Genomic DNA, 10,000 nt, shown 5'->3' on the forward strand with positions numbered 1-10,000 from the left:
CAAAGTCTGTGTTTGTGACAGTGAATGCATATAGCAACAGCGTATGTATTGTTCAATTAGCTGATATGCAAAAATAACTGCTCGAACCTATATATATTTTTTTAAATCTAAATTTGATAGAAGAGAAAATTGGATGAAGAATATAGTTCAAAAAGTGTAGAGACGAATCAACAATCAACAATTATTTCACAATTTCAAATATATATATATGTATATATATATATATATATATATATATATATATATATATATATATATATATATATATATATATTCAGTGTGAAATCCTGCACTGTTGGAAACGAACGATGATATCATTTCGTATATTTGTGTATCATAATCATTATTTCAAACTAAATCTTTTTGTCTTTCTTTTACTGATGAAAACGTATGTGGTAATGATTTGTTCACCCATTTACCTGAATAAACTGTTCATTGCTGATGGAACGTTTATTTACATACATCATACTAGGGAGGCAAAACAGAAGTTATAAAAGATTATAAATAGGTGTCTGTTCCTTGTCCGCGTCATAATCTAGAATCCATTTGGACTTCCATAAGACTGAGAAGGAGTTGGAGGAGGTGCCTGGCGCGCCTCGGGAGTGCCATACAGCTGGTTGGGTGCCACGACGTCGTCGCGGACGGAGGCAGCGGCGTCTTCGGGGATCTTGCCGATGTCGGCGTTGAGACTTCGGAACTGTTCGGACGCGGCGCAGTCCACGTTGAACCACCAGTCGCACACGAAGTACTGCTGGTTGAAGAGGGTGCCGTTGGGGCACAGGAAGGCGTCCTGGCGGCCGTCGAACTGGCAGATGTGGAAGACTTGGCAGCCGGCCTCCGGGGCGGTGTCAGCGTAGTAGCCTGGGAATTCTTGTTCCTCGCAGGAGAATCCGGTGTCGGGGACGGAGGCCAGGATGGGGTAGTCCTCGCCAGGGACGCCTCCGCCGGGGATGTTGGCTGCCAGGGCGGCGATGGGGTCCTGTTCCTGCTGGTCGAGAGTGGAGGGGTCTGCCCTGAGGTCGGGGGCGCCGTACGAGTATCCTGGAGCAGGAGGAGCGGGCGGGCTGAACATCTTGTCGGCGTGGACGGCTCCCAGAAGAGCTGAAAGGGATAGTTTACTATTAATAAGAATAAAACTTTAATAAAAAATCGTTTAACTAGTCACGAGGGATCCGTGAGATCGAAGCGCATGAGGACCACCTTCGCTGCGCCCTCCAGAGGAAGCCCGAGGAGGACCCGCCTTACCCAAGGCCAGCAGGAGCACAGACATCGCGAGCGGCAGCGTTGCGTCGAGCAGAGAGGAAAGGAGGCCCGGGGTGGCACTGTGCCCAAGGAGGCGCCGGCGTATCTTTATAGTGCCTCTGCGACCCTTTCTCTCGCAGGACCAAGGCTGACCCAGATGACCCAAGGAGAGAGCACGGAGACGACCTAGGATACGCTGCCAGCTCGCCTTCCAGAATGTTTCGTCAGTGCGAGTGAGCGAAGGAGAAGGAAGAGATCTAGGAAGAAGCTCTCGGTGTGGTGCGTTCTTGCTTGTGATTGTGCATGCCCCTCTCTTTCCGTCGGTGCGTGCTTGCCTGAATATGCATGGGGCCGTGGCCTTTTATACGAAATAAAAATTCTAGATTTTATAGATGCGCTCCGAATGCCCCTGCGGTTGTGTTTGATTTTGATCTATTCATTTATACATTCTTTTGTTTATATATTTTTAAAAAGTAGCTGCAACAAATTTCATGCATCTGGTGTACTTTTAAGGAAAAGGAAGAAACGATCTCCAATGCATTGTAAAAGAATTGTGTCAAATGACGTCAAGTGTTTGGGAAAATAAAAAAGAATAATAACGTTTGTAAAATCCAGATTGATCAGAGTAATGTCTATTGTGTTAATGTAGAAAGATAAATAAAGTAAACAGAGATGTTGATCATTATTAAGGTTCATAATAAGGATAAATATAATCATGTCTATCAATACATCTTATACTATTATTCAAATTAATAATATCACTGCTACTTACTATTAATAAGTCTTGGAAACAATAATGATATGAGTTAGTGGCCCCGTCCTATAGCATTTAATCTTTCAAAGTTATTTATCCGTCTGTCTATTTAGCTGTCTGTCTATCTATCTATCTATCCATCTACATAGATGCATATAGTTATGCAAACGTATGTAAGTTGGTAAATCTTATAAGATTTGTTATTAAATTATTTTACTTTTTGGCGTCCTCGTATGTATTCACAACGATAAATGTTGGTCAGTACTTACACAAGGTTATGGATTTACTAACAACAACAGCAGTGAAAATTAATAAACAATAGCTATATCACTACTACTAGCAATAACAATAAAAAGGTAATTATTGTTATTTTTCACAATGATAATGTTGTTTTAGTTAGTTTATCTTGTAAGTAGAGGTGTTGCACATATAAGGTAACATGAATAAAGCTTTAGACCAAATGTGAATCAGCTATTTTGTTTTCATTCTTAAAAACTTCTTATCCAGAATGATGACAAGGATGGATATAGTGTTAATGATGGTGAAGTTGGCGGCAATGATGATAATGATGGTGATTAATGTAGCAAAAAAAAAAAAAAAAAAAAATGAATGACATTTACATGGTCAGATAAAATGAAACGTAAACATTCATCTGTCTCCAATTCTACCCATATATCTAGCGAGAGAGAGAGAGAGAGATAGATAGATAGATAGATAGATAGATAGATAGATAGATAGATAGATAGATAGATAGATAGATAGAGAGAGTATTTTTTTACTATCATATTTAACGAATCATTATATGACAGACAGGCAGAGAGAGAGAGAGAGAGAGAGAGAGAGAGAGAGAGAGAGAGAGAGAGAGAGAGAGAGAGAGAGAGAGAGAGAGAAAGAGGGAGAGAGAGAGAGAGAGAGAGAGAGAGAGAGAGAGAGAGAGAGAGAGAGAGAGAGAGAGAGAGAGAGAGAGAGAGAGAGAGAGAGAGAGAGAGAGAGAGAGAGAGAGAGAGAAAGAGATAGAGAGAGAGAGAGATAGAGAGAGAGAGAGATAGAGAGAGAGAGAGAGAGAGAGAGAGAGAGAGCAATTTTTTTTTTTACCATCATATTTAACAAATCATTATACATATGTAAGCACTGCACTACACTCATCATAATAGGACCATACCACACCACTATATGTGGTGTACACACACCGATAAATACACATGAAGATCATAATCGAATATTCACAATTCAGGAAAACAAGCAGTGTGACAGCATTATTTAGTTCATGATATTATCGTTCAGGAACGATAAATAGAGATAAACGAAAAATCAGCACACTTATTCCGTTTCCTTCTATGTTATTATTCTGACACTTATCTTGTTTCTTCTGTCTTCTCCTTCCACACCACTTTCACTAATGTCACTCACAATCTACAAAAAAGATGAAAAAAATCAGTGGAAAGACAGTGATGAAAAAGGAAACAAGTCTGGGACACGTTTAATAATAACCTTAACTGGCGACAAAAACAGTGATCGTGGGTAGCCTTTCCTGATTGGTTGACTGGAGTTGTGCCACGAACTGTGATTGGTCAAAAAAGATACCTTTGAGAGGACGTCTGACCACTGCGATCAGATGGAGTGTTCAGTCATGGGAAATAAAGTAAATCTGCGTGTCCTATCTCACGTGCTAATGTGAACTGCTCCAAGGATGTTTTTGAATAAATGGTTAGACCGATAGAAAAGCAGATAAATAGGTACATAAATAATTAAATGAATAGACATAGACATAGATATATAAATATGCATTTCGATATAGGAAAACAGACGCAGATCAGGATGTAGATATAGATCGATAGTTCTATTTATTAACAGAAACAAATTTGACAGATAGACAGATAAGTAGACTAACAGACCCATATGTATATATATAGGCAGATAAATCATACTTACCATATAAACCAGTAGTTTGAGACGTCCCAATACACCATATGAATTTACCGTTACGCCAGAGTGCATCTTCACCTGCTCCATGAATTACTGAGGCTCGGAACAGAGTAAACGTAGGTTACACACCCAAAAGGAAAATATACAGAAGAATGAGAACAACTTTAAACTTCTAAAACAAACGACGCGGTAAACATTGATGGTTAAACATGTAAGTAAAACAAACAGAAAAACTTGATTCATGTAACGTCTTTGCTATGGTACTGTGCACGGGACTCATTTAAAAAGAAACTGTTACATGATTTTATTTGGTGACACAGAAAGGAAATTTAATCATTGCAACTAAATTGGTCAGACACTACGCATCGAGATCGTTTGATACAGAAACTAAGAGAAGTCAACATTTTATGACAAAGAACCATTTATTAAATCTATATCCCTTTGGAATTTTGTGACTCACCAAGGCACGGTATATGGTTCCCTGGCTCTCAATTTGACTGCCGTTCGTATAGATAGACATGAAGTTATATACATATCGACGTAAATGTGTATTTTGTTCCGTTTTGTTAATCAAAGAGCAATCCTAATGATTATAACGATGTGCATTATTTTCGTTACGGTCTTGTGCAATTACTAACTACACTATTCTCATTATAACTGTTATTATCGTGATATTAACAATACAACCAAAGTGATAATAAAAAAAACCAAGATTGAAGAAAAACAATAAAATAATGAATATAAGACTTCTGTGGTAAATTTAATACAAATGTCTTTAAATAGCATGATATGAAAACCAGCGTCAAATAACAGTGATAACAATATGTATAACAATATTAGTTATGATAATAACAAAACCAGTCAAAGATATCGTTCTGCATACTGATTTCGATAAAATAATTGCTCGTTAATACAATGTTCTCTGACCGGCATGAACAACTGAACAATTATCCCGTCTTAGGCATGACTATATAATCAGTTTCAGTTGTTCAGCTTAGGGATATAATGTCTCTTAATAATGATCAAAATGTTTTTTTGTTCATCGTATTATCTACTAATTTATTTCATCTACAGTTTGCATTTATTTTTTTTTATCATGATCTTTAGTTCTTTTACCTTTCGTTTTATAATATCCATTTATTTCTATATTTTTCTTTTTATTTTATGTTTACCTTTCGTTTGACGTGTTATGGCAGAGGAAAAATTTAAATATTTTCGTATAATTTTATTCTCTATTCAGAAAAACAAACAAAGACAGAACAAGGACACACTGACACTCATCCACACGCGATTTTAACGGCCAACCTCCACTCCGCCGGCCTTCAATCCAAGCCCCGCCCGCGTTGCCCGAAGCTCCCATCTCCACAGCGGAGGGAAGGGAGTTGGGTCATCCGCCGCGCCCTTCATCGCTCCCGAATCAGAAGCCGCTTTGTCGTGGTGCCGGGGCTTGGGATCCTCCTCTCGATTGAATCAGCCTTGTAATACCCCCTTCTCCCTCCCTCCGATTCGCCATTAGGTGAGCTCTCAGCTATATGCCATTAGAGGGAAAGTGTTTACTGACGGACAAAATCCGATTGGTTGGGAACCTCACCCCCTCCCAGTGCTATTATCCTTCAGCCAAGCCAAAGACTCTTGAGGCACAGGGAATAGCCGCAGGACAGGCCTCTGACTGCAACTTCACAGAGAGAAAGCGAGAACCTCTCTTTAGGCCAGATGGCACCCGAACGCCATGAATCACTGGGATTCCTTGCATTGCAATCCATGGATGTCAAAGTAGTTCTTCACAGAATGATCATAGTTTCCCTCTGTGCATGACAGATTATCACCAGCAGTGACCGTATGCTGACCAGAGTTGCCAGTGGCAATAGCGTGTCGGATGCCACCCTCTTCCACTCTGCAGGAGTACGGCCACACACTCTACAGAAGGAAAGGCCCACCCACTTATAGTTTCCTGGCTGCTGAGATTCCAGTTCTTGCTTACACCGTGAAGGCTTGGGCGCCTGCTGATAGTCCGGCTGCCACGGTAAGCATTCAGTGATAATTAATCAATTGAGACAGCTTAAAGTACCTGAATCGGGACCGCTACGTTTGTGTTATGCCCGGGCGAAGCTAACCTGAAAATTCCACTGAAGTAAACCAATTTCAGCCGCAAACAGAGCTGATTCGATTCCACGTAGGCAAAGAGGAGCCTTAGACCGTCCGTGATAATTTGGTATTCGATGTAGCGCCTGCACCGCCCTTTGCGCTGTGACAAAGGCGCGACATTTAAATCAGGAAACAACAGCAACAGTATTTAGAGATATCTATTCTTTTATTTTTCTGGTTGTCTCTTTCACTTTATACAGTACAAGTAAATACACATTTACACATGTACACACTCAAGCATACACTCACACACACAAACATATATGTATATATATACACACACGCACACATACACAAATGTATACACATTCGCATATATATACGTACGTATATATATATATATATATATATATATATATATATATATATATATATTATATATATATATATATATATATATATATATATATATATATATATATATATATATAACGAGATATATTATATAATAGACATATATCTAAGCGTAAAATTTCAAATCAAATAATAAAAAGTTACAGGAGAATAAATACTGATGGTTGATAACAGTACTTTTTTATTCAGAAAGAAAGCTCTGTTGCTTCCCTGCATGAAAGCACAAATATTTTCTTATACTTGCCAAAACATGAGAAACTGTAAAGGCAGCTTACAGTAATTGTACATGCTAGCTTTTTGAGGTACTCGAGATATTTACATAGCAGGAAACTGTCATTTTGTCAGCCGCTTAGAATCTATTTGGTCTTCCGTACGACTGCGACGGAGTAAGAGATACCTGGCGCGCCTCGGGAGTGCCATACAGCTGGTCAGGTGCCACGACGTCGTCGCGGACGGAGGCAGCGGCGTCTTCGGGGATCTTGCCGATGTCGGCGTTGAGACTTCGGAACTGTTCGGACGCGGCGCAGTCCACGTTGAACCACCAGTCGCACACGAAGTACTGCTGGCTGAAGAGGGTGCCGTTGGGGCACAGGAAGGCGTCCTGGCGGCCGTCGAACTGGCAGATGTGGAACACTTGGCAGCCGGCCTCCGGGGCGGTGTCAGCGTAGTAGCCTGGGAATTGCTGCTCCTCGCAGGAGAATCCGGTGTCGGGGACGGAGGCCAGGATGGGGTAGTCCTCGCCAGGGACGCCTCCGCCGGGGATGTTGGCTGCCAGGGCGGCGATGGGGTCCTGTTCCTGCTGGTCGAGAGTGGAGGGGTCTGCCCTGAGGTCGGGGGCGCCATACGAGTATCCTGATGTGGGAGGAACCATGTCTGCACGGACAGCTCCCAGGAGAGCTGAGAAAAATAGCATGATAGAACCAAACGTGAATACTAAAAAAAAAAAAAAAGTCTATCTTTCTTACTCATGTACTTGGCGTACACCACCATAATACCCATTTTCAACACTTAGTAACGTTAGCAACACAGCCTTACCCATGGCCAGTAGGGACACGAACTTGGCCATCATTAGCAGTAAGTGCAGAGACCAAACCAAGCCAAAATAGAACAAGAAGGAAACCCACGACTGGGATTATGCCAAAGGAAGAGCCCGCATTGCTTTATAGTGCGTGGAAAACCCCTTTCTCTGGCTGAATCAAGGTGAGGCGGAGGCAGGTAAGTGTACAGAGGATGCTAATGTCATGTTGTTTCGGATTGCTTCGTACACGAAAGGTGAACGAAAAGAATGGAATGTATCACAGTCATTTTGTGTTTGAGCATGTTCTCTGAGGATGAATGGGGCGAAAAAGTATTTTGTTCAACTATCTAGGCTTGATTGTTTTATTGTATTGAAAAAAATATATGTATATATCTATATATTTATATGTATCTATCTATATATATAGGGTATAAATGAGAATGCATATCTTTACAATACAAGAGATATTCATTCTCCTTCATAACTTCTACTATTGTCAACGTGAATATGGTTCATATATATATACATATATATATATATATATATATATATATATATATATATATATATATATAAGTATATATATATAAGTATATATATATAAGTATATATATATATATATATATATATATATATATATATATATATATATATATATATATATATATAGGTAATTTTCTATATTACCTTCGCCTCTCCGATATCGACGATTTTGGTATCGTTGGATTCCTCTCACTCTGTACAATCCAAATATGTAGGTTTTATTGCGCGGAAACCCCTTGTTAGCGGCAAACTTGGCCCCGATAGCAGGGGCAACGATGTCGGAGCGGCGGACGTAATATAGAAAATTACCCTAATAATATAACCCACAGTGAAAATAACCATGGTTATTCACATGACTTTCCCTTGCAGGAGGGTGCGCCCCCTACGACCCCCCCTGGGGGGGCTGCTGCCCCCCAACCCCCGCCGAGGACACAAAATATCCCCCATGTATTCACGGCAGGATAGAGCGCACACGAACTAGATGCATCGAAAAAGGCGCAAAACCCGCCGAGCCGACGAGGGCAGGTCACCGCCGCTCTTCTGTCCATGGTATACCTTGTTCATCCTGAGTATACTACAATCGTATCTGTATACAATGTTGACTATGTCAAGGTTAGCATGCTGATTCAGTGGGAATTTTTAGGAGGTAAATGTAATACGTCCGCCGCTCCGAGATCGCCGATAACTGTGTAACGCTCTAGCCTGCCGGGAATACCTGGTGGAGGTTTTGTTTCCTCGGCGGGGTCGCAGGGGGCACAGCCCCCTGCAATGGAAAGTCATGTGAATAACCATGGTTATTTTCACTGTGGGTTATATTATTAGTGTTATTTAACCCCGCATTTTCCCTGGAACCTTTCATGCCCTCCCTTGCAATCGGGGCCAAGTTTGTCGCCAACGGGGGGTTTCCCCGCAATAAAAACTATATATTTGCAGTGTGGACAGTGAGAGGAATCCAACGATACCAAAATCGTCGATATCGGAGAGGCGAAGGTAATATAGAAAATTACCATATATATATATATGTATATATATATATATATATATATATATATATATATATATATATATATATATATATATATATATATATGTATGTATATCGGTCTGTTCATGTCTTCATATATATAAGTATATGATGATGTTAATAAAGACAGAGCCCTCAATAGTGATAAAAATATTAATGGGAATGTAATGAAAAACAACAAATTTTGTAACAAATATAAGTGATGCCTGTATGATAACCGCAATGAAACAAACACGGATAAGATTGATATAAAAAATGGCCAATACCATAAACAACGAAAATGATAACAGTGGCAGCAATAGGAAGAACAATGATGATATTACTGACGAAGAAAACAGTTGCATAATGTTGTAGTAATACTAGTGATACAGACTGATAAAAATACTCTTGATAATGTCAGTGTAATAATAATGATAAAAAGGTAACACGTCAACAAGAACAAGAACAGTGATAATAAAAGTAGTACCAACCAAAAATGAATATAATGAGGAAAAATATAACGATAATAACAATACAATTACAACAACCGTAACAGTAATGATCACAAGAACAGCATCGACAATAATAAAACAATAACGAAATAATCAGACAGTGTCAATAATCAGACATCAGTGGCTTAGTACCTGAGAGCCTTTGAATAATAACTTTTTTTCATATCTTAATTCTATCATTATCATTATCAACTATTTATCTTTATTTGTGGCCCGTTCAAGATAAAAAAAAATGTTGCCCACTGAATCAACACACAATCTATATTTACTAATCTATTTATTATCATGATAATAATAATAATAATGATAATACTGATAATGATAGTAATAATAATAACAATGGCAATGATAATAACAGTAATGATTATGATAATAACAATAACAATGGTAATGGTAATGATATTAGTAATGGTGATGATGATAATGATTACAATAATAATGATTACAACTATAATAATCATAATAATAGTAATATTACTGATATAGATAATGGCAAGCATGAT

The 10,000-nt window shown here is 39.1% G+C and overlaps 2 protein-coding genes across 2 annotated transcripts; both read right to left on the reverse strand.

The window, feature by feature from the left end:
* Positions 1–435: 435 nt before the first annotated feature.
* LOC138864249 (uncharacterized) lies at positions 436–1,351 on the reverse strand. The gene is made up of 2 exons (XM_070130918.1): positions 1,246–1,351; positions 436–1,101 (listed from the first exon to the last, which is right to left on the reverse strand). The coding sequence occupies exons 1-2, from the start codon at positions 1,268–1,270 to the stop codon at positions 536–538; spliced, it is 591 nt and encodes a 196-aa protein (XP_069987019.1). The 5' UTR covers positions 1,271–1,351; the 3' UTR covers positions 436–535.
* Positions 1,352–6,584: 5,233 nt separating this feature from the next.
* Positions 6,585–7,576, reverse strand: LOC113804280 (uncharacterized). The gene is made up of 2 exons (XM_027355144.2): positions 7,457–7,576; positions 6,585–7,318 (listed from the first exon to the last, which is right to left on the reverse strand). The coding sequence occupies exons 1-2, from the start codon at positions 7,488–7,490 to the stop codon at positions 6,771–6,773; spliced, it is 582 nt and encodes a 193-aa protein (XP_027210945.2). The 5' UTR covers positions 7,491–7,576; the 3' UTR covers positions 6,585–6,770.
* Positions 7,577–10,000: the final 2,424 nt, after the last annotated feature.

Source organism: Penaeus vannamei, chromosome 15 (assembly GCF_042767895.1).
Source record: "Penaeus vannamei isolate JL-2024 chromosome 15, ASM4276789v1, whole genome shotgun sequence".
Taxonomy (NCBI): Eukaryota; Metazoa; Arthropoda; class Malacostraca; order Decapoda; family Penaeidae; genus Penaeus; species Penaeus vannamei.